Genomic DNA, 26426 nt, shown 5'->3' with positions numbered 1-26426 from the left:
TGTAGTACGTTAGATAATTTAACCTGTATGATCAGTTTGTTTGAACACCATAGGTGCATAGAGCTGTGAAAGGGAAGTGGGACTTGAGTTTGTACAGACTGGGGTAAAATCCTGGTACATCCCAGAGTGATACGGGCAGAGAGTAAAAGTGTATTTTCGGGGCCCCCTGAGGAACTGGGGAGAAATGCAGAGGTGTTGGACTTCCCCACGTGGATTACTGCTGATTTTAATGCAAACATTGAGGACTGTCAATTTGGTGGGCCGAGCGCTCCCTTGTGAAGCTAGTTGCTGCAGGGGAGAGACTAAGCCCACTTATAATTGGGTCTCCTAGACCCTCCTAGAGAGCCTCTGTGTTGCTCAGATGTGGCCTCCTCTCTCTCTGGGCCCACTTGTCATGAACTCACTGCCCTCCCCTCTGCAAGGGACATGACACCCGGGGGTGTAAATCCCCCTGGCAACGCAGGAAACGACTCCTGCAGATAAGCCTGGACCTAGCACTGTAGGATTGAGAGGATCTTCTTGGCCAAGGTGGGGAAGAGAGATGAAACAAGGTGGGGTTCTGTTGGCTGAGAGATTTCAAATGTAGTCAAGAGGTCAATCTGGAGGATATTCTTATGCGCTATATAGATATCACCTTTTAGTCTTTAGTGTGTTGGAGTGCCTGGAGAAAAATACCTGAAGCTGTTGAACTGTGACCCAGTGACCTTGATTTTTGAAGACGATTATATAACTTTGTACCTACATGGTGTGACTGTGTGATTGTTAAAACCTTGTGGCTCACATTCCCTTTGTCCAGTGTGTGGATGGATGGGTGGAAAAATGGGGACAAAAATTAGATGACGAATAGGGTGGGATGGATGGAGGGGATGGAAAGATCTAGGTATTCTGTTTTGCTTTTATTTCCATTTTGGAGTCAGGCAAAGGTTCAAAATTTGATTCTGGTGATGAACGCACAAATGTATGGTAGTGCTGTGAATAATTGTGCACTGTGGATGACTGTAGGGTGTGTGAATATATCTGAATGAAACTGTATTAAAAGTAAATGAACAATGAGAGGAAGGAGGGGAAGGGGATGTTTTGGATATTTTAATTTTGACTTTTATTTTTTGGAGTAATGAAAATGTTCAAAAGTTGTGGTGCTGAATGCACAACTATATGATGATACTGTGAACAATTGATTGTACACTTTGTATGTTATGTGAATATACCTTTAAAATTGCATTAAAAAACAAAAAAAAAGTATATTATACAGTTGATTGAGGCTTACCAATAAGAATTTTAATATTTATTTGGTTAACTTTTAGTCCTTTTATGATATCTTTTTGCTCTAAGATAGATAGGAACTCACATAGAGAATTGAATGAGATTTATATCCTGTTGCCATTAGGATATAAAGAGGGAAAAATGCATAGACTGTAGGAGGTGAAGGGAAAAAAGTATTAATTTATAATAAATGGCTATTGTTTTACTTAAAAAATCTAATATGGGTATAAACATTCAAGAGTAAATGAAAAGTGAATTAAATTAAGGATCATTAAATTTAATTACATTAAATTATCTTAAGACTTGAAGAAAATTTTAAAGCCGGTATTTCCTATCTTTGTTTGATTAGAATCTAGTTTTCCCCAGAATTGGGCTAGTAGACAAACTATACTTTAAACTGAGAATTGTGGAAGGATGTTTGTTTTGTGGTGAAGACACAGAGCTTAAAGTCAGCATGAATTATATAGGTATTGACTAACCTTGGGTATTTACTTAAATGTCCAAATCCATACAAATTCCTAATACTTTTATAATAAAATATTCAGTTTTGATGTTAATACATTTTATAATTAAAAGGGATATTTTTTGGGTGATGTAAATTAATATATCAAGTGACAAAACACCAGCTCTCATTGTCACTCACCTGCTTGCCTTCCAGGTGATTTTCCAACGAGATGCTGCTCTCCATAGGAATGCTTATGTTGTCAGCCACACAAGTCTACACCATCTTGACTGTACAGTTCTTTGCATTCTTAAACCTACTGCCTGTAGAAGCAGACATTTTAGCAGTAAGTACAGTAAAATTTATTCATGGCTAAAAATATACCTTAAAGTAAAGCTTTAGAAAAGTCCTGGAATGATGGAATTTTATAAGGTGTTTACTTACAAATATACCCAGGCACATACACACAGTTACTTGAAAGTGAGGGGTCCATACTCATCTTTTTATCACTTAATAGCTAACATAAGAGCTCATGTACATTAAGTACCTGATAACTGTTGCTCTTGAGAGTGTGTGTGCATAAGAGTGCTTTTACACAGACTTGTATGCTTGCATGTTTATGTAAAAGCTTACTTTTTTCTTGGTACCTAGTATATTTGTAATTATTTTGATAGTGATATTTTTTAGAATTCTGTAAGTTGTCCAAAGAAAATTCCAACCTCAGATCAGTAGCAGTGAGTCAGGAGAAGCACAGTGGTCTTTGATGGTGGGTAGAAAAGATTTTAGAGCAAAAAAATGCTCCTCAACCTCATTAGTCTTTACTCAGGTGTCTTACTGTTCTATACACTGGGACGTATATAGATGTTCTATTTCTCATTTCTGTGAAGGCAGGAAAAGAACTAACTTTGTTTATGAGTGTGTGTTTGTAAGTGTACACATGCACCTATAGATACTACACCAAGGATTTTATGTTTTTACTTTCTGGATGCAACTCATTTTCTTATTCACATTAGATAAGAAACAGAGGACCAGAATTGTCCCTGACCAAAACTTGATGTAGTCGTGAGCCATGATTCTGCATATTGTAGCACTTCTGGAAGATTCCAGAATCATTGTAGAACTTGGGAGAGCCAGGCTTGTTTCTAAACTATAACATTTGAGGGTATAGCAGGTCCAGTAGTCCATAGGAGATTTCTCACACTCTGTCTCCCTCATTAGTAGGGGACTGATTTATTAGGTTTCTTTGCTAGCATAGTTTGGGTCTTTTTGAGGTGGAGTAGAAGTAGAACATTTAAGGTCGAGTCCATTGCTATTCACATCTCTCCTCTGAAGTATATGAAAACACAGTCTAAGTAGTTGTATAAGTAGTAAGCATTATGTATATTCTTTGCTGTTTTAGTGGATATACATTATCAAATTTGATTTTATTGATAAGCTGTGATAGTAGTAATCAGAGTTATGCAAAGCCAATTTAAATAAGTTAATAAGCCTTTTATTTTTAATGTTATGTATAAATTAGTTTTAACTTGATTGTTTTTAATTTTATATTTAGTATAATTTTGAAAATGCATCTCAGACATTTGATGACCTTCCTGCAAGATTTGGTTATAGACTTCCAGCTGAAGGTTTAAAGGTAAGAAAATAGTGATATATGGAGAAGGCATAAGGTACTTAATAATATGATTTTTTTTTTGCTCTTTATTTGTTTAAAGAATGAAAGTATTTTTTTACTATTATCATAATTCATAAATATTTATTAGTAAATGTTTCAGACTATTCACAAGATATGAAAAAAAAAGTGAAAATCACTTGTTGCATTATTCTGAATTAGCCATTGTTAGCATTTTGGTATATAATATTTCAGACCTGTTTTCTAGGATATATGCTTGTGTGTGTGTGTATGTGTATGTAGATATATGTAGATATGTGTATTTATGTAGGTATGTACACTTAGAATGAATCTTTATATATTTTAGTACAAACAGAAACACACAATTTTGTTTCCAGCCTTTTTTACTTAATTGTGTATCTAGAACATCTTTTATGCTAATAGATAAGGTTCTACATTATTATTTGTAGTAGCTGCAGGGTTTTCCAATATCATGAAATACTAATGATTTGTGAACATTAGCTTTAAAAATTTTTCATAATGAATACTTGGATTGTCCTGTTTTTGTTATTACTAACAGTGCTATGATAAATATCTTCATCCTTATATATTTGTCCATTTATTGCCTTAGGATACATTTCCAAATGTAGAATTGCCTTGTTTATGGCATGCTTGTTTTACAAATTGTGTATTTCTAGGTTGCTCTCTAGAGAGTTTGGGACAATTTGGAATACCATCAATTGTGGTTGACGCTGTCCTTTTTCCTCACACTCTCTTTAATACCAATATACCATCTAATTTTTGCTAATTTGACTGATGAAAAATATCTAAAGATGTTGAATATCTTAATGTTTTTTGCCATTATTGTGTGTGTTGCCTCTTAATTTTCTTTCATATTTTAAAATTAACGGATTTGTCTTTTCCTTACTGCTTCATAAAAGCTCTTGTCAATCAGAAGTATCAATCTGCTGTTTGCCATATATGCTTCAGATCATTTTTCCCAGTTTGATCTTTATCTTTTAATTTTAAGGTTTTCCTTTTGTTCTTTTTCTCTGGAGTCCTTGTTATAAAGTCCTTATCCACTCCCATATAACATGAGATTGTTATATATATGTTAGAATACATGAAATTGTGACAATGTGTACTAAACATACTTTCAGTTTGTTGTAACTTTCTTAAAATTCCTTACTTGAGTACTGTAAATATATTATTACCATTTAAGATGGCATGCACTTTCGGGAGGAGCATATCAGCTTTAAAAATTTTTTTTTTTTATTCTAAATTACTATTTTTTCTTTATTAGAGAAATTGTGTGTTTACAGAACAATCATGCATAAAATATAGGATTCCCATATACCACCTTATTAACATTTTGCATTGGTTTGGAACATTTGCTACAATTGATGATAGGACATTTTTATAATAGTACTATTTTTTAAAAATTCATTTTTATTGAGATCTAGTCACATAGCATGCAGAATAGTACTGTTTTTTATTTATTTATTTATTTTTTTTCATTTTTATTGAGATTGTTCAGATACCATACAATTATCCAAAGATCCAAAGTGTACAATCACTTGCCCCTGGGTATCCTCATACAGCTGTGCATCCATCACACTTAATTTTTCTTCAATTTTTAGAAACTTTTCATTACTCCAGACAAGAAATAAAGTGAAAGATGAAAAAAGAAAAAAAGAAAAGGAAACTCTAAACCTCCCCTATCCCTAACCAACCCCCCTCAATTGTTGACTCCTAGTATTGATATAGTACGTTTGTTACTGTTTAGGAAAAAATGTTGAAATACTACTAACTGTAGTATATAGTTTGTAATAGGTATATAGTTCTTCCCTATATGCCCCTCTATTATTAACTTCTAATTGTATTGTCATACATTTGTTCTGGTTCATGAAGTGATTTCTAGTATTTGTACAGTTGATCATGGACATTGCCCACCATAGGATTCAGTTTTATACATTTCCATCTTTTGACCTCCAACTTTCCTTCTGGTGACATATATGACTCTGAGCTTCCCCTTTCCACCTCATTCACACACCATTCGGCGCTGTTAGTTATTCTCACATCTTGCTACCAACACCCCTCTTCATTTCCAAACATTTAAGTTCCTCCTAATTGAACATTCTGCTCATACTAAGCAAGAGCATCTACATTTCTTCCACAAGGCAGGAGGGAGAGTCAAAGAAGGTAGAGAGGCAAAAGAAAGAGGAAACAAAAAAAATGACAGCTAGGAAGCAGCAAAAGGAAAAATAACCTTAAATCAAAGTAGAATAAAGAATCAGACAATACCACCAATGTCAAGTGTCTAACATGCCTCCCTTATCCCCCCCCCCTTATCTGCATTCACCTTGGTATATCACCTTTGTTACATTAAAGGAAGCATAATACAATGATTCTATTAGTTACAGTCTCTAGTTTATGCTGATTGCATCCCTCCCCCAATGCCTCCCCATTTTTAACACCTTGCAAGGTTGACATTTGCTTGTTCTCCCTCGTAAAAGAACGTATTTGTACATTTATCACAATTGTTGAATACTCTAGATTTCACCAAGTTACACAGTCCCAGTCGTTATCTTTCCTCCTTTCTTGTGGTGTCTCACATGCTCCCCATCTTCCTCTCTCAAACGTATTCATAGTTACCTTTGTTCAGTGTACTTACATTGTTGTGCTACCATCTCCCAAAATTGTGTTCCAAACCACACACTCCTGTCTTCTATCACCCTGTAGTGCTCCCTTTAGTATTTCCTGTAGGGCAGGTGTCTTGTTCACGAAGTCTCTCATTGTCTGTCAGAAAATATTTTGAGCTCTCCCTCATATTTGAAGGACAGCTTTGCTGGATACAGGATTCTTGGTTGGTGGTTTTTCTCTTTCAGTATCTTAAATATATCACACCACTTCCTTCTTGCCTCCATGGTTTCTGCTGAGAGATCTGCACATAGTCTTATTAAGCTTCCTTTGTATGTAATGGATTGCTTTTCTCTTGCTGCTTTCAGGATTCTCTCTTTGTCTTTGACATTTGATAATCTGATTATTAAGTGTCTTGGCGTAGGCCTATTCATATCTCTTCTGTTTGGAGTACGCTGCGCTTCTTGGATCTGTAATTTTATGTCTTTCATAAGAGATGGGAAATTTTCGTTAATTATTTCCTCTATTATTGCTTCTGCCCCCTTTCGCTTCTCTTCTCCTTCTGGGACACCAATGATACGTACATTATTGTACTTTGTTTCATCCTTGAGTTCCCGGAGACGTTGCTCATATTTTTTCATTCTTTACTCCATCTGCTCCTTTGCGTGTAGGCTTTCAGGTGTTTTGTTCTCCAGTTCCTGAGTGTTTTCTTCTGCTTCTTGAGATCTGCTGTTGTATGTTTCCATTGTGTCTTTCATCTCTTGTGTTGTGCCTTTCATTTCCATAGATTCTACTAGTAGGTTTTTTGAACTTTTGATTTCTGCCGTATACATGTCCAGTGCTTCCTTTACAGCCTCTATCTCTTTTGCAATATCTTCTCTAAACTTTTTGAATTGGTTTAGCATTAGTTGTTTAAATTCCTATATCTCAGTAGAAGTGTACGTTTGTTCCTTTGACTGGGCCATAACTTTGTTTTTCTTAGTGTAGGTTGTAATTTTCTGTTGTCTAGGCATGGTTTCCTTGGTTATCCAAATCAGGTTTTCCCAGACCAGAACAGGCTCAGGTCCCAGAGGGAAGAAATATTCAGTATCTGGTTTCCCTGCGGATGTGTCTTAGAAAATTGCTCCACCCTTTGATGCCTTGGGTCACTGTGCTTTTCTGCCCAGCTGGTGATGCCTGTTAGCCTATAATTCTTGCCTGGTGTGAGGAGGTATGGCCATGTTCCCCCAGGCTCTGGGGTCTGGTTCTGAATGGAAAGGGTCCCACCCCTTTCCTCCTAGATAAGACAGACCCCTCAGGTGGAGGTCATTAGCATTTCAATGGTCTCTCTCTCTGCTTGTGGTGTCTCCACCCTTCCCAGAGTCACAGCCCTGGAAACTGAAAATGACTGGGGCTTTCTCCACTGAGCCAAAAAAGAAACAGATAGTCCCCTTCAGACCCAGTCCAAGACAACCCTCTGGCTCTCCCAGGTCAGTCGTCACCCAAAGCCTCTGTCTGTTTTTTGGGGCTGCGTACCTGTAGTGAGCAGTTCACACTCGCTACTTAAAACCCCAGTTGGAGCTCAGCTGAGCTGTATTCGCTTGCTGGGAGAGAGCTTCTCTGTGGCACCACGCAGCTCTGCAGCTCGGGCTATGGGGGAGGGGGTCTCCCGACCTGGTTCCGCAGGTTTTACTTGCAGATTTTATGCTGTGTTCTCAGGCATTCCTCCCAATTCATGTTGGTGTATGATGAATGGATGGTCTCCTTTGTTCCCCCGCAGTTATTCTGGATTATTTACTAGTTGTTTCTGGTTTTTTGTAGTTGTTCCAGGGGGACTACTTAGCTTCCACTCCTCTCTATGCCGCCATCTTGCCTGAGTCAATACTGTTTTTAAAAATTATTTTTTAAAATATCCCCATACATGACTGTTTATCACTGTAAAAATATTAAAACAGAAAAGTATGCCGAGGAAAAACAAAAAGTCTTCTTCACCCTTCCTCACTAATGCACACTAGTCCCTTTTCCCTCTTCAGAATAAAAACATTGTTAGAGTGTTATATGGTCTCAAAGGCCTTCAGATCCTTTTCTGAACATTTAGTGCTTTTTAATTTTTTTTTTGCATAGTTGATTACCATTTGTGTATATAAAATGTTTCTTAGTTTTTATAATGGTATTCACTTTAGCTAGTTTAAGCAGAAAGGGGTTTTTACAATGGGAAAAAGATGATCAGAGTATAATTGGAAGCCTGAAGAAGCAGTCTCCAAACTGTTTTCAGAACAAAACCCAGAACTACTTTGCAGAATTGCTCACTTTTTTTCTGATCAGGAAGGCTCTGTGATCCTACTTCAAAGCATTCTGCCTCTTCTGCCACTGAAGCTAATCAAAGATACATCCTTGCCAGACTGTTTCCTCATGTAAATACTTCTAGATTCAGCTCCTGGGCTTTTCTGATTCACAGACTCTAGTCACCAGCCACGTGCTTGGTGAAATTCTTAGCTATGAGGGAGGCTGGGAAATATAGTACAGATTTTATTTGGGGTTGTTGTTTTTGTTGTTATAGTTTACTTTGGAAATCATGGTGTAGGGAACTACCAAAACATGGAGAAAATTTGGGGCACCACAAATAACATGTACCACTATAATATTACTCTACCATTTCCCCCCACCCCACCCTCCAACTTAGCATTATGTTTTAGAGATCTTTCCAGAGCAGTATCTATAGATCTAGCATATTCCTAGTAAGAACTACATAGTATTCTTTAATATGGATGAATATAGTTTATTAATCATTGTCCTTAATGGATATTTTGGTTTCTCATCCAAAGTCCAGTTTATTTCTCTAGGATAGAGGTCTGGAAATAGAATGGATGATTCAATGGGTATACACATCTAAAATTTTCATTGATACTGCTAAATTGCCCTTCCAAAAGGCTGTACTAATTTATTCCCATCAACAGTGTTTGATGAGAATACCCATTTTCCTAGACTTGCTAACACTGGATATTATCAGTCTTTTTAACTTTAATGGATGCTTTAATTTGCATTTCTGAGATTACTAATGATTTTAAGCCTTTCATTCTAGCAGCAGGAGTCAGACTATCCCATTTCACTGAAGAGACTTTCTTGCTTTGTAAACTTGTTTTAGTGAGTTCCATTAACTCTTGATAACTACAGTCTCATTGGTGCTTCTGTATTGCTATGTTACTGTAAGGCTGGTTTACATTTTAAAGATTATTTGACAGATTTCTTTGTTCCCTGCCTAAGAAAAGATAGTATTGAATATGTGCCTGCGCTTTGAAATTTGACAGTGTAGGGCAAGCACAGAAAGTGAACTAAGGTGACAGTGAAGAGAAAATCCTCTAACAAATTGTTGGACTGCTATGGAGAATTTTTATATTTGCATGACTGGTTTTCCTATTGCCCGGAATCAGAATTCACAAATGTGAGCCTACTTATTATTGTTTACAAGGAAGACTTGATGATGAAGTGAGGATGACTCACTGTAGTGTGATGTCTCTAAAACCAATTAAATCTGTTAAAACTAGAACCAAATTAATTTAAAAATGCAATATGGTTTTTAAGAGATTTAGAAGAGACATCTTTTACTGTTCAACTTTGCCCCAAAATTTGGTGGGTTAGTTTCTGTAGGTCTTATATTCTGTATTCTGTAGATTTTGTAATGTCCCAGGATTTTATCAGAACCATTTGTAAGAGATTAGATATTTGTAGAATAACACATATCAATTGAAATTCTTTTTGTATTCCATTTACATATGCTCCAATATTAAGCTAATAGCATTTAGAAGGTTTTTCTGTCCTCCCCCATTGTTTAAATTTTTTTTTGCAAGTATGGGAAAATTGGAAAGCTATAACCAAAGAATGTTTTAGTTATTTTAGCTTAGTGTAAAAATGTGACTCTTTTTACATTTTTACTTAGAGAAACTCCGTATTTTCAGTTGTATATCTTAATTGGCTGTTTTGGAGGGTACCTTTCCAGAGGGTACCTTTTGCAGAGGATACCTTTTTTTTTTTGGTGGTAGTGGGGTGGGGGGTTGTGAGGGAGACCTTTGAGCATCATTAGTAAACTCAGTTTAGAATTCATTTGCACATGTTTATATTATATTTGGACAAAATTCAGAGCCATAAAACAGTTCAATTTTTTGACTTTGAAAAATAGTATTTTAAACATGCTAAAACAGTGTTATTTATGATAAAATGATAACCTACATATGATCAGCATAAGTGTAGGAGGGGTGAGGTTAGTGAAAGGGTATTTTTTAACTTTATTCTTACTCATCACCTTCTACATTTTTCAAATTTATTGATTTATTAATAATTACTTTGGGAGGTCAGATTAAGATTTTTTTAAGAAGTAAAATGATTTTCATTTGATTTATATTACTGCTAGTCTATTTGGTTAAGGCCCAACTGAGGGCTTCTTTGGTAGTGTCTGTTGCTTTTTTTTTTTTCCTTTTTTTTTTTTTTAATTCCATTTTTGAATTTTCAGAAATCTATGTTTTCCGTTTCCAGGTTAGAGTGTTTTAGTGAAACATGAATATAAGGGAGCCACAGGAAGTCAGCAGTTTTTGGATACTGAAAAAATAAGTTTCTTTAGAGAATCTTAAATTTATTGAAATTTGAACCTTGGAGGTGCCCAATTTTGTTTACATTGGTAGTTATTTCAGTCTCCTAAAGCTGCCAGAATTCAATAAACCAGAAATGGGTTGACCTTCTCAATGGGGTTATTAAGTTAGAAATTTACAGTTCTAAGGCCCATGAAAATGTCCAAGTTAAGGCATCAAGAAGAAGATAACTTTCCTGAGGAAAGTCTGCTGGCATTCAGGGTTCCTCTGTCACATGGGAAGGCACATGGAGACGTCTGCTGGTCCTTCTCTCCTGGGTTCTGGTTTCAGTGGCTCTCTCCAAAATGTTTCTGGGCTTCTGTGGGCATTTTTCTCTCTTATCCTCGTGAGGAACATCAGTAAAGGGATTAAGACCCACCCTGAATGGGCTGGGTCACATCTCAATTGAACCAAAAGGTCCCACCCACAATAGGCTTGCCCCCACAGGGATGGATTAAAAGAACATGGCCTTTTGTGGTGTATATAACAACTCCAAACCACCATAGTGGTCCTATTAGGAAACTCTTGATTTAAATTCTCTCTGCAGAGAGATTCCAAAAGGAGCTGAGAGGTCGCTCTGGTGGGCACTCTTACGCACAATATAGACAACCCTTTTTAGGGTCTAATGAATTGGGGTAGCTACCACCTGGAACTATCAAACTACAACTCAGAACCCATGAATCTTGAAGACGATTCTATAAAAATGTAGCTTATGAGGGGTGACAATGTGATTGGGAAAGCCATATGGACCACACTCCACTTTGTCTAGTTTATGGATGGATGAGTAGAAAAATGGGGGAAGGAAAAAAACAAACAAAGGCACCCAGTGTTCTTTTTTACTTTAATTGCTCTTTTTCACTTTAATTATTCTTGTTATTTTTGTGTATGTGGTAATGAAGATGTCAGAGATTGATTTTGGTGATAAATGCACAACTATGTACTGTGAGCAATCGAATGTACAATTTGTTTTCTATGACTGCATGATACGTGAATATATCTCAGTAAAATGAATTAAAAAAAAATTCTCTCTGCACCAATTTAATTCCCCAAGAACATAAATCCATTGTAATCCTAGCAGTTGTAATAAAATATGTAAATGTCCTAAGTAGACACTTACCTGGATTGTACCCTCTCTCTTGCCATAGCTCCTTTTACAGAAGGCAGAAATAGATAAATACAAGTCAACTTAATTAATACCCAGGATCTTTGTTAACCTCAATTCACACAGAAAACAAATATAAACCAGTCATTCCTTGTGTCAGTACTTTCAGAGAAAACAGAACCAACCTCCACCTGAGATGTTATTTCTAAAGTCTATATTCTCTTTTAGAAGGATAACTATGCTGGGTGGACTGTGATTTTTACAAAGCCAGAGGTGAGAGATATGCAACATCAGTATGTTCCCTTAAGTCTAGATAAGAGATCTGGCAGGGAATTCATCACTGAAAGTTTCCCTTTAGATATTTCAGAAGGTCTTTAACCTCCTCTAGGTTTGGTGCTATAATCCCATTCCCTTTCTCTCTTCACTAAAGGAAGCTACATCCAAGTGTTGCTGTTTTGCCATATCCTTGGCAAGGCTTGATATTGTTAGAATTAGAATTAAATTTTTGCCAACTTGGTAAGTGTGAAATGGTATCTGATTGTTTTTATTTGGTATTTCCTGGATTATTAGTAAAATCAAGCATCTTTTTATAGGATTATTGGTCAGTTTCCTTTTCATTTGTATTGTCATCTTTTTTTTTCCCTATTTTCTCTTGGTTTGTTAGTCTGTAAAATACTATTTTCTAGAAATTGAACATTAATCCTTCAGTTACATGACTAGTATATATTTTCTGTTCTGTGGCTTACCCTTTAAACTTGATGTTCACTGTTGTTTGGCCAAAGTTTAGATTTTTAATGTCTACATCTTAGTTGATGGTTGTGCTGTCTGTCTTAAATAATTCTACCCTACCTGAAAGTCTTGAAATATTTTCCTTTGTTTCCTCCAAAAACATATAAAAATTCCCCTCCCTTGACCCCACCCATGTTTATGAGGTCTCTAATCCACCTGGAATTATATTGTTGTATACTGTGAGATAGGACTCTATCTTTACCTTTTTTCCAATGTATAACCAATTATTAAAGCATCATTGTTGATTAGTGAAGACTTTACATGTAGATTTGTAATGCAGGTCCCTTGCTAGATTATCTGTTTATAATCAATATGGTTTGAATAATTTTTTTACACATTGAGGACCAATCTCAAGAAGGATCAGGCTTTTCCAGGTTTCTTGTTTCTGTACTTCTAAGAATTGCCTTGATAGATGGAAATGATGATTGCTAAAAAATTGAACAAAAGATTTATCTCTGATAAGAAAACTTTTATCAGTAAGCCCAGCATCAGATTTTCTGAGAATACATATCACTGGCAAATCTTGTTTTCAGCAGCACATCCTTTTGGGCTAGATTTACCATGAACCTTTTATATGGTGTTTTTGTAATCTGGTATTCAGTATATATTCTTTATGTTGATAAGGAAGAAGATGCAGGGGATGAAGGTTATGGGATGAAGATTTATCTTTATATCTTTTCTAATATCAGAATAAAGGTACAGAGAAAGGATTTTCCTTACATATTCTCTTAGCTTGCCAGGCTTCCATGATAAATAACACCCAAAGATTGGCTTAAACAACAAACATTTATTGGCTCATGGTTTTGGAAGCTAAAAGTTTGGAAATCAAGGTGTGAGCAAGGCCATTTTCATCCCAACGTCTGTATCATTTTGGTGCTGGCTGCTACAATCCTTTGGGTTCCTTGGCTTGCATCTCTGCCTCCTATACATGGCGATCTCTCTCTCTCATTTCTATTCTTCTGGTTTCTGCTGACTTCTTGCTTCTCCCTGTGGCTTTCCTCTGACTCCTGGCTTCTGGTTTGATCTTTTTCTAAGGCCTCCAGTAATATGGATTAAGACCCCTGCCTTTTATTTCATTTTTTGGCCTAATTGCCTAAGCTAGAACCTCCAGGACAATGTTGCATGTAAGTGTCAAGAGTAGATGTTCGCTATGTTCCTGAATTAGGGGGAAAACATTGTTTTACCATTAAGTATGATGATATCTGTGGTTTTTCATAGATGCCCTATATCATGTTGAGGAAGTTTCCTTCTATTCTTAATTTGTAGTGTTTTTTTTTATTATGAAGGGGTGTTGAATTTTGTTAGATGATTTTTTTAGTCATGTATTGATATGATCCTGTGATTTTTGTTCTTTATTCTATTGATACGGTTTATGACATTAATTGATTTTTGGGTGTTAAACTGACCTTGCATTCCTGAGATATATCTTACTTGGCAATAATGTAGAATCATTTCTTTATATTGCTAGATTAAATTTGCTAGTATGTTCTTCAGGAATTTTGCATCCTATATTCAGGGTGATAATGGCTTCATAGAATGAGTTGGGAAGTGCTATAGATTGAATTATGTATCGCAGGAAAGGTATGTTTTTAATCTGAAGCCACAAATCTATGGATGTAAACTCATGTATGAATAGGGCTATTTGGAGGTGCTATTTTAAATTAAGGTGTGGCCAACTGAATAAGGGTGGGACTTAATCCATATTACTGGAGGCCTTATAAAGCGAAGACACCAGCAGCCAGACGTCAAAGAAACATGAGTGGAGCCAGAAGTCAGTGGAAAACCATTCGATAAGATTGTCTGATCCCAGTATCCCAAAAGCTTTTAAGTCATTTCAGTAACAACTCTAATTCCAAAATCTCATCAAAATCAGTTATGGGTGTGGTCCATCCTAGAGCAAAATTCCTCTCTATATGATGGACCTGTGAAACCTGGAAAACAAGTTATCTTCTTCCAAAATACAGTGATGGGACAGGCCATTCTCCCTCCCATTCTAGAGGGAGAAAATGGAAGGAAAATGGGTCATAGCTCCGAAGCAAGTCTGAAACCCATTAAATCACAAGATCTGAGAGTCATGTGTGGATTGAAGCTTTGTTGTTTGGGCCTGCTGGAGTGGCAGCCCTACCTTTTCCATATGCTGAGACAGTGCTCATGCCCTTCCTGAATGCTGGGGCTTGTATCCTACCATCTCCAAGCACCGGAGTGGCAGCCTTGTTCTGCCTGAAAACTGAGGTGTATATCCCACCCTCTCCAAGCATTTGGGGTGGTAGCTGAGTTCTCTCCAAACACCTGGCATAGAATCCACCCTCTCTGAGAGTTGGGGTGGCAGCTGAACTCTACATCAGGGTGGAAGCCCTGCACCTTCCAAGTGCTGGGGCAGACCCACCCTTTCCACACATATGGGTGTGCCCTCTCTCTTAGTCTGAGGAATTCTGTTCTATCCAGACCTCTGCTTCCATGGTTCTGCCCTTGAAGTTTCTTCCTTCATTTTGTCACTTCTCTCTCTCTTTCCATATTGGCAGTGGTTCTGCTCATATAGATTTCACAAAATTCTTGTCAGCTTTGTATGCAATTGAAGGGGGGTATAAACCATTAGACAGAAGGATTTTCTATAGAGACTTCCTAGTCAAATACATTTCTAATCCTGACTTACTCTGAAATGACTGACTGGTTCATGTTCAGCCACAGCCTTCTTAGCAAAGAGTTGTTTAGTCACTCACTTGTGAAGAACCCTGTTCTCTAGGAATTCATCTCCTAGGAGCTCAAAGAGGGCCCTGGCAGAGACTCTTCTGGCCCTAGTCTCACAACACATTGGATAGGCTGAGAATTTTCCAAATTATCCAATGCTGGTTCCTTTGTGTGTGAGAGTTCAGTTTTTAGTTTACTCTTTCTTCTTGCATTTTATAAGCTATAAGGAGAAACTAGGCTGCACATTCTACACTCAGCTTGGAAATATCCTCAGTTAAGTATCCAAGTTCATTGCTTGTAAGTCTGCCTTCCAATTAGCATCAGAAAATAATTTTACCAAGTTCTCTGCTACTTTATAACAAGGGTTGCCTGTCTTCCACTGTCCAATAATGCATTCTTCATTTTGTCATATTTGTTCAGTGTACTTGCAGTATTGTGCTACCATCACTCAATATTGTGCTGTCCATTTCTGGATCTATAGAATCAATCCTGTTGAACATTCTGTATTCCTTCAGCATCAAATGTCTAGTCTTTCTGTCTCTTTCTATCTGTCTCTTGCTATCTTCATTTCTACATTCTTCTCCAAACCTCTCTTTCCTGTTTTTTTTGTATCTGTCTGTTGCACTCCCTTTGTTGTTTCTTGTAGAGGAAGACTCCTGTTCACGACGTCTCAGTATCTGTTCATCTGTGAATATTTTAAACTCTCCATCAATTTTGAAGGACCATTTTGCTGGATGTAGGATTCTTGGTTGGCAGTTATTTTCTCTTTCAGTATCTTGAATATATCATAGCACTGCCTTCTCGCTTCCATGGTTTGGCTGAGAAATCTGCACTTAGTCTTACTGAGCTTTCCTTGTATGTGATGGATCACTTTTCTCTTGCTGTTTTCAGAATTCTCTCTTTGTCTTTGATATTTGACAATCTGTTTATTAAGTGTCTTGAAGTAAGTCTATTTGGATCAGTTCTGTTTTGTGTACTTCTTGGACCTGTAATTTTATATCTTTCATAAGAGTTGGGAAATTTTCATTGATTGTTTCCTCTATTATTCTTTCTAACCCTTTTCCCTTCTCTTCTCCTTCTGGGACAACTGTAACATATATATTCATGTGCTTCACGTTGTCATTCAGTTCCGTATTTTCCCATTCTTTTCCCTATCTTTTCTGTCCTCTAGTTTGATAATCCTTTCTTCTGCCCCTCCAAGTCTGCTGTTGTATGTCTCCATTGTGTTTTTCATCTCTTCTATTGTGCCTTTCATTCCCAGAGTCCTGCCATTTGTTTTTTCAAGCCAACAAATTCTTCCTTATGATCACCCAGTGTCTTCTTTATATCCCTCATCTTGTCACATTTTCTTTCAACTCATTGAATTGATTTAGATTTGTTTGGGTATTTTTAATTAGTTGTGTCAACTCATGAGTCTCAATTGAGGTGTTAGTTTGTTCTTTTAACTGGGCCATATCTTCGTGTTTCCTGGTATGGCTCATGATTTTTGGTTGTCTAGGCATCTGATTTTCTTGATTAGTTTATTCTGGAGGTGGTTTTCTCTCTTTTGCCTTGGATTGTCTTGTTGGTTTTTTAAGGCCATAAAAATGTACAAACAAAGGAATGAAAATAGGGTACCATCATTGGAGAATGGCCAGTGGCATACAGAAAACCTCTGTTAGCTGGGAAGGCACATGGCTGGCATCTGCTCTGGGGTTCTGGTTTCAAAATGGTTTTCTTCCAGGATGTTTCTCTTTAACGTCTGTGGGTGTTCCTTTAGTTTCTCCCCGGCAAACTCTGGACTAGCGAAAGTCTGCTTTAAACGTGTGCCTCCAAAATGTTTCTCTTAGCTGCAACACTGAGCTCCTTCTCTCTGAGCTCCTATAGGGCTCCAGTAAACTAATCAAGACCCATGCTGAATGGGTGGGTCAACACCTCCATGGAAATAATCTAATCAGAGCTATCACCTACAGTTGGGTGGGTCACATTTCCGTGGAAACAACCTAATCCAAATATCCCACAAGACTGTATTAAAGAATATGGCTTTTTCTGGGGAACATAAAATATACAAGTTGGCACAGATACTATGAACAACTGTATGACAAGAAACTATATAATTTAAAGGAAATGGATAATTTCCTAGAAACACATGAACAACCTGGATTGACCAGAGAAGAAACAGAAGACTTCAGCAAACCAATTACAAGCAAAGAGATCCAATCAGTCATCAAAAAGTTTCCCACAAATGAATGCCCAGGGCCGGATGGCTTCACGGGGGAATTCTACCAAACTTTCCAAAAATAAGTGACACCAATGTTAAACTCATTGAAAAAACTGAAGAAAATGGAACACTACCTAACGCATTTTATAAAGCCAACATCACTTTAATACCAAAACCAGATAAAGGTGCTACAAGAAAGACAAACTACATGCCAGTCTCCCTAAAAGATATAGATGCAGAAATTCTTAAATTTGATTTGCAAATTGAATCGGAAGACATATTAAAAAAATCATACACCATTGCTAAGTAGGGTTCATTCCAGGCATGCAAGGGAGGTTCAACATAAGAAAATCCATCAATGTAATACAACACATTAACAAATCAAAAGGGAAAAATCAGATGATCATCGAATAGATGCTGAAAAAACATTTGACAAAATTCAGCATCTTTTTTTTAAAATTTAATTTTATTGAGCTATATTCACATACCATGCAGTCATAGAAAGAATACATTCAGTTGTTCACAGTACCATTTTATAGTTGTGCTTTCATCACCAAAATTAATTTTTGAACATTTTCATTACCACACATACAAAAATAATAATAAAAATTAAAGTGAAAAAAAAGAACAATTAAAGTAAAAAAGAACACTGAGTACCTTTTTTTTTTGCCCCCATTTTTCTAGTCATCCATCCATACACTGGGCAAAGGGGAGTGTGGTCCATATGGTTTTCCCAATCACATTGTCACCCCTCATTTTTATATAATCGTCTTCAAGATTCAAGGGTTCTGGGTTGTAGCTTGATAGTTTCAGGTATTTACTGCTAGCTATTCCAATTCATTAGAACCTAAAAAGGGTTGTCTGTATTGTGCGTAAGAGTGCACACCAGAGTGACCTCTTGGCTCCTTTTGGAATTGTGCTGCCACTGTAGCTTATTTCATTTCCTTTCACATCCCTTTTTTGGTCAAGATGTTCTCCATTCCACTACACCGGATCTAGATTCCTCCCTGGGAGTCATATTCCATGTTTCCAGGGAGATTTACTCCCCTGGGTGTCAGATCCCACATAGGGGGGAGGGCAGTGATTTCACCTTCCAAGTTGGCTTAGCTAGAGAGAGAGGGCTGCATCTGAGCAACAAAGAGGCATTCAGGAGGAGATTCTTACGCACAATTATAGGGATGCCTAGCCTCTCCTTTGCAGCAACAGTCTTCCCAAGGACAAGTCCCGGGGTAGAGGACTCAGCCCATCAAACCACCAGTCCCCTATGTCTGTGAGCACATCAACAGCCAGTGAGGTGGGGAAACCCAACACCTCTGCTTTTTCCACCAGCTCCTCGGGGTGGGGGTGGGGGGCTCTGCATATTTTTTTCATTGTTTTTGTATGTGTTTTTTTTTAATTAACTCTTTTTTAAAAAAATTAAGTATTAACTATATCAAAAAATTTTTAAAACCAACATACAATAAAAAACATTTCAAACAAACCATAACAAGGGAGTAAGAAAAAGACAACTAATCTAAAATAACTACTTTACTTCCAACATGTTCCTACTCTACCCCAAGAAAATAACCTAATATAGCAACATTTCTGTGAACTTGTTCCTATCATACCCACCAGAAATTAACAAACCATAATCATTGCTGGGCATTCCCAGAACGTTAAATTTACCCACGATAGCTTATCTGTTCTTATTGGGTTATCGTTCCCCCTTCATTAATTGCTCTCTATCACTAGTTCCCCTACATTTTACATTATAAACCATTTATTTTACATTTTTCAATGTTCACATTAGTGGTAACATATATTTCTCTTTTTGTGCCTGGCTTATTTCGCTCAGCATTATGTCTTCAGGGTTCATCCATGTTGTCATATGTTTCATGACATCATTCCTTCTTACTGCCACATAGTATTCCATCATGTGTATATACCACATTTTATTTATCCACTCATCTGTTGAAGGACATTTGGGTTGTTTCCATCTCTTGGCAATTGTGAATAAAGTTGCTGTGACCATTGGTATGCAGATATTTGATTGTTTAGGAGTAGGTTGTTTAACCTCTAGGTATTTGTGAATTTTCTAAGTCTCTGATGGTTATTGACTTCTAATTGTATTCCACTGTGGTCAGAGAATGTGCTTTGAATAATTTCAATTTTTTTAAATGTATTGAGGCTTGTTTTATGTCCCAGCGTATGATCTATTCTGGAGAAAGTTTTGTGAGCACTAGAAAAGAATGTGTATCCTGGTGATTTGGGATGTAATGTTTTATATATGTCTGTTAAATCACATTCATTTATCAGTTTGTTTAGGCTTTCGATTTCCTTATTGGTCTTCTGTCTGCTTGATGTATCTATAGGAGAGAATGATGTGTCGAAATCTCACACAATTATTGTGGAAACATCATTTGATTCCTTTAGTTTTGCCAGTGTTTGTCTCATGTGTTTTGTGGCACTTTGGGTGCATAAACATTTATGATTGTTATTTCTTCTTGTTGAATTGCCCCTTTTATTAGTATGTAGTGGCCTTCTTTGTCTCTCATAACATCCTTGCATTTAAAGTCTATTTTATCTGAGATTAATATTGCTGCTCCTGCTTTCTTTTGGCTGTAGCTTGTATGAAATATTTTTTTCCATCCTTTCACTTTCAATTTCTTTGTATCCCTGTGTCTAAGATGAGTCTCTTGTATGCAACATATTGATGGTTCATATTTTTTGATCCTGCCAATCTATATCTTTCAATTGGGGATTTTCATCCATTTATATTCAATGTTATAACCGTGAAGGCATTTCTTGATTCAGCCATCCTATCCTTTGGTTTATGTTTGTCAGATGTATTTTTCCCTCTCTCTGTTAATGTCCTTTAACATACCCATTCTGAATCTCTTTAGTACTGAACTTTTCTCCATCTCTCTCTCTCTCCTTTCTTTGTTTCTCTGTTGGTAGGGCTCCCTTTAGTATCTCAAGTAGGGCAGGTCTCTGGTTAGCAAAATGTCTCAGCATTTGTTTGTGAAAAATTTAAGCTTTCCCTCAAATTTGAAGGAGAGCTTTGCTGGATAAAGAGTTCTTGGTTGGCAGTTTTTCTCTCTCAGAATTTTAAATATGTCATGCCACTGCCTGCTTGCCTCCATGGTGGCCGCTGAGTAGTCACTACTTAGTCTTATGCTGTTTCCTTTGTAAGTGGTGAATTGGTTTTCTCTTGCTGCTTTCAAAACTTGCTCTTTCTCTTCAGTGTTTGACAATCTGATCAGAATATGTCTTGGCGTAGGTTTATTTGGATTTATTCTATTTGAAGTTCACTGGGCATTTATGCTTTGTGTATTTATGGTGTTTAGAAGATTTGGGATGTTTTCCCCAACAATTTCTTTTTACCCTTCTTTTCCCCTTCTGGAACACCAATGAGTCTTTTATTAGGATGTTTTCTATTATCTATCTATTATCCCTGAGGTCCATTTTGATTTTTTTGACTTTTTCCCCATTCTTTCTTTTGTTCTTTTGTTTTTCCATTCTGTCATCCTCAAGGTCACTGATTTGCTGTTCAGTTTCCTCTAGTCTTGTACTATGAGTATCCAGAATCTTTTTAATTTTGGTCGACAGTTTCTTTTATTTCCATAAGATCTTCTATTTTTTTATTTACTCTTGCAGTTTCTTCTTTATGCTCTTCTAGGGTCTTCTTCATGTCTGTTATATCCTGTGCCATGCTCTTGTTGTTTGTCATTAGTTCTTTGATTAATTGCTCTAAGTACTGTGTCTCCTCTGATCTTTTGATTTGGGTGTTTGTGTTTGGGCTATCCATATCATCTGGTTTTTTCATATGCTTTAAAATTTTCTGTTGTTTTTGGACTCTTGGCATTTGCTTAACTTGATAGGGTCTTTTAGGGTATAGGGACTGATTCAAACACTTATCTCTAATTTGTCAGATGACAGCTTGGTGGAGTACACTTTCTCTAACTAACCAGCAGATGGCATCCGTGCGCCACCTATTCCCCTCAAGCCAGTTTTCCCTAACTTTGTCTTTGTGGTGAGTGGGGGTCTGAGTCTTCTTGGGGTCCAGTTGGTGCACCAAGTTTGCGTGTGTAGTTCGTGCTGCCTGCCCTGAATGTGGGGCTTGTGTCTGAGTGGTTAAGGAGGGAGGGTGGCTTTAATAACCAAATTCCTGGGTGTTTCTGGAGATTTAAAGCTGTTGCAATAGTCTTATCCTTCAGTCTTGCCACAATTTGTCTCTGCCACTGACCCAGAAGTCCTTGGTATTGGTGTATGGTCCCTGGGACTTGCGAGTGGGTCCCTCTTCCAAGCCATGCCGTCCTAGGGCCTCTGCTGAGGGAAAACTGTGCTATGTCACAGAGGTAAGTGCCACCCCCCAAGGGAAGTTCTGGGCCACAGGGCCATGTAGGGGCATTCCCAGCCTGCTTAAAGGATGTCTGAGTAGGGTGTGTTAATTTCCCTTTCCACACAGCTCCGCCTTCCCAGCTCCGGGACAATTAACTGCAGATACGTGAAAGGCTATTGTCCATGCTGATACTGTGACATGTGCGTGTGTTGCTGGAAACACTTACATCACACTGGGTTGTTTGGGCAGCTCTGGGCTGTGGTGCTGGGTCTGGGCAGGAGCGTTCCCTGCCCGCTGGGAAGATGGCTGTAAGGGGATGCCCCCCTTTTCTTGGGAAGTTACAGTGTTTAGCGAATTTTGTCAGCCATTAGACTTACTGCTTTGTCCCTCAGAGCTATTTTAGCTCTGCTCTTGCCTGGGCTCAAATTGCAAGTCTTTGAGGCTTTCTGTAATGGGCTTCTTAGAGTAACTGCTTTAGAAAAAGGGAAAAGATTTTAAAAAAAAGAAAGAAAGAAAAAGAAGGGCCCTCCTTGCAGGTCTAATGTGCTATTGAAATGCTAAGAGACAAAGACATTAGGGCCATTAAGGAACAATCAAGAAAGCAGACAAGCCAGCTCTTCATACAAGGGTCCTCACCCTCTGGATTTGCATGTGTGCCTGATTCTGTTTGAGCCCTGCCCTCCATTTTATGTTCACTGGAACTTCAAAAATTCCATTTTTTTTGTTTTTTGTTTTTTTTTTTCTGTTTTCACTAGCCCTATCTCCTCTCCCCTGGGCTGACTGCTCCGATTCTCTGGTATCTGGTCTTAGTCTATCTATATTTGGAGTTTTTGATCAGCAGTCTGAGTTTTCAATCAGAGCTGCAATGGCAGTTCTCCCTCCTGATTCCCAGCACCCATGACCCCTCCTCCCATGGGACTGAGCCTGGCAGGGAGGGGCATGGGTCCCCTGGCTGTGAGAACTTACAGATTTTGCTGATTTCAGCTGTTCCACACATTTGTGAGTGTTGTATGAAGTTTGCCAAAAATCAGATTGCTGTGTGGTGTCAAGTCTACGCAGTTCCTGGCTTTCTACCTACTGCCCAGGAGGGTTAACTAAAACCCACACCTCACCACCAGCATCCTTTTTTGATAAAAACAGTTCAAAAGATTGAAATTGAAGGTAACTTCGTCAGTATGATAAGAGGCATATATGAAAACCCACAGCCAGAATAGTACTTAATGGTGAGAGACTGAAAGTCTTCCTTCCAAGATCAGGAACAAGACTAGGATGCCCTCTGTCACCATGGTTATTCCACGTTGTGCTAGAAGTTCTAGCCAGAGCAATCCAGGAATACAAAGAAATAAAAGGCATCCAAATCGGAAAGGAAGCAGTAAAACTGTCATTATTTGCAGATGATATGATCTTATATTTACAAAACCCTGAGAAATTGATGACAAGGCTACTTGAGCTAATAAGCAAATTGAGCAAAGTGGTGGTATACAAGAGTAATGCATGTAAGTCAGTAATGTTCCTGAACACTAGAAATGACCCAACTGAGAGACACTCAAGAAAAAGATTCCATTCCCAACAGCAACTAAAAAAATCAATTACCTAAACTTAATCTATGATGTAAAAGACTTTTACACAGAAAATTATGTAATATTACTAAAAGAAATAAAAGTAGACCTAAAGAGATGGAAAGATACTCTGTTTTCATGGATAGGAAGGCTAAACCTCGTTAAGATGTTAATCCTACCCAAACCGATCTACAGATTCAATGCAATTCCAATCAAAATTCCAGCAACCTAGTTGCAGACTTGGAAAAGCTAGTTATCAAATTCATTTGGAAGGGAAAGGGGCCTTGGATTGCTAAAAACATTCTGAAAAAGGAAAACAAAGTGGGAGGACTTAAACTTCCTGACTTTGAAGCTTACTATAAAGCCACAGTAGTCAGAACAGCATGGTATTGGCACAAAGATAGACATATTGATCAATGGAATCAAATCGAGAATTTGGAAATAGACCCCCAGGTCTGTGGTTGAATGATTTTTGATAAGGCCCTCAATCCACTGAACTGGGACAGAACAGTCTCATCAACAAATGGGGCTAGGTGAACTGGATATCCATATCCAAAAGAATGAAAGAGGACCCCTGCCTCACACCCTACACAAAAATTAACTCAGTCTGAATCAAAGACCTCAATATAAGAGACGGTGTACCATAAAACTCCTAGAAGATAATGTAAGGAAACTTCTTCAAGCCCTAGTATTAGGAGGTCGCTTCTTAGACCTGACACCCAAATCATAAGCAGCGAAAGAAAAAATAGATAAATGGGAACTCCTCAAAATTAAAAGCTTCTGTACCTCAAAGGAATTTTTCAAAAAAGGTAAAGAAGCAGCCAACTCAATGGGAGAAGATATTTGGAAACTGTATTTGATAAGAGACTGATATTTTGCACCTGTAAAGAAATCCTACAACTCAACTACAGTAGTTCAAACAGCCCAAGTACAAAATGGGCAAAAGATATGAAAAGACATTTCTCTGAAAAGGAAATACCAATGGCTAAAAAAACACAGGAAAAAATGTTCATCTTCACTGGCTATTAGGGAGATGCAAATCAAGACCATAATGAGATAAAAATGGCTGCTGTTAAATAAACAGGAAACTACAAATGCTGGAGAGGATGTGGAGAAATTGGAACTCTTATTCATTGTTAGTTGGACTGTATAATGGTACAACCACTGTGGAAGACAGTTTGGTGGTTCCTCAGAGAACTAGATACCGAGTTACATGATGATCCAGCAATTTCATTTCTCGGTATATACCCAGAACATCTGAAAGCAGTGACATGAACAGATATTTGCACACTGATGGTCATAGCAGCATAGTTCTCAGTTGCCAAGAGATGGAGACAACCCAAATGTGTTTCAGCAGATGAGTGGATAAGCAAAATGTGTTATATACAAACAGTGGAATACTATGCAGCAAGAAGGAATGAGGTCGTGAAACATATGACAATATGGATGAAACTTGAAGACATAATACTGAGTGAAATAAGCCAGACACAAAAGGAGAGATATTGTATGTTACCAGTAGTTTGAACTCTTTGAAAAATGTAAAATAAGTGTCTTACAATGTAGAATATAGGGGACCTAGAGATAGTCAGAAGCTAGTGAAGGGTGAACGATAATCTAATATATACAGATATGATAATGAAGGTGATCTTAATGGTATGAGAATGGTCTGGTGTGACCACGGTTCATTAATGGGATTATAAGTATCAGTGACACATTGAAGATGAACATGTTCGTAAGTGGTTGTTCAAAGGCATTTAACCCACAGAGTAGCACCACACCCCTAAATAAGCGTTAGCATGATACACTTATAAGGTATGACACTGGTGCAGAGGGTTAGCAACAGAGTGGTGTGGAAAAACTACCTGTTACGTATTAGTGACTATATTTAGTGGGAATATCTTACCAACTCTACAGTAATACTAGGGATTAATAATTAGCAGCTGATAAGAGCTCTTGGATGTATTATATTATAATAATTGTTTGATGTTGAGAATGATGATGATTATACAAGGAAGTAAAGATAATGTAAGAAACTGACCATTTATCATGGGCTAGAAGATACGTTAAATGAAGTTAGCAACCCACTGCTTAATAAATCAAGCCCTTGACTTGGGGCTTGTTCTTGTGAAATTTAGGGTTGTAAATGGGAAGCTGTCCTCCTATAATTATGCCCAAGAGGCACCTCCAGGGAACGTCTTTTCATTGCTCACATGTTGCCTTTCTCTCTTTAAGCCCAACTTGGCAAATAAATTCATTAACCTCATCCATGAGGGACATGACTCCCAAGGGAATGAGTCTCCCTGGCGACGTGGGACATGATTCCCAGAAATGAGCCTGGCTCTGCAGCAAGGGATTGAAAATGCCTACTTGACCAAAAGGTGGGGGGTGGGGGGTGGGAGAAAGGTAACAAGCTGAGGTCACAGTGACTGAGAGATCCCAAACAGAGTTAAGAGGCTATCCTTGAGGTTTCTCTTATGCAGGCTATAGCTAGACATCCCAGTTGGCCACAGCATGCCATGTCCTTACCAAAAGTAGTCCCCAATACCTAGGTCCCTACCTGATATTCTATAAAAGATTCACTCGCAAAGTTTTATCTTTCAGAAACTTAAATCTATTAGAGTGTTCCTATACCAGACAAGTCCTAAATCTCAGAGTCAACAGCCTCTTTAAGATCAACTATCAGATGCAGCCTCCTTCCCCATACTGTCTACATCCCCTTTTCAATATGAACAAGTTAGGGTGCTCACTGCCTAGATACCCCTGAAGAGGGAGAAAGAGATGAAGTGAGAGGAAGGGGTAGCAACAAACAAGATAAAACTTAACAAATGTCTGTGCAACTGAAACTCTATGTAATTATATATATGTATATTTTTGGATTCTGGGGTGTTGGAATGGCTGGAAGGGCGTAAATGACATGGTGGAACTATAGCCTGTAGTATCCTTCGGGATTTGCTCTATAGCTGCTTGTTGAATGGTTCCTTGAATGTCTTCACCTTTCTGTCTATACCTTGTATTGCATAATGAGGAAAGAACTGAAACTGTGGAACTGTAATCCATAACAGTTTTATAATTACCTCTATGACTGCTTTATGAGCTGTACATTGAGAGATGACACCTTTCTGTATGTGTGTTACATTTTACAGTAATGGAAATGGCTGAAGTTGTAGCTGAAGTTGTGGAACTGTGACCCATGACATTCTTTGAAAGTTGCT

General features: G+C 37.7%; 1 protein-coding gene across 1 annotated transcript in view; it reads left to right on the top strand.

The window, feature by feature from the left end:
• RNF13 (ring finger protein 13) overlaps positions 1-26426 on the top strand; it is a 213751-nt gene that overhangs the window by 36309 nt on the left and 151016 nt on the right. Inside the window, exons 2-3 of the mRNA XM_037842832.1 lie at positions 1922-2051; positions 3258-3338. Coding sequence (XP_037698760.1) covers positions 1938-2051; positions 3258-3338 — 195 coding nt within the window. The 5' untranslated portion in view covers positions 1922-1937. The remainder of the gene's footprint in view (positions 1-1921; positions 2052-3257; positions 3339-26426) is intronic.

The sequence above is a fragment of the Choloepus didactylus genome, chromosome 1 (genome assembly GCF_015220235.1).
Source record: "Choloepus didactylus isolate mChoDid1 chromosome 1, mChoDid1.pri, whole genome shotgun sequence".
NCBI classification, from domain to species: Eukaryota; Metazoa; Chordata; class Mammalia; order Pilosa; family Megalonychidae; genus Choloepus; species Choloepus didactylus.
Note: the sequence above shows the minus strand (reverse complement) of the source record. Positions and strands in the feature narration are given on the sequence as shown.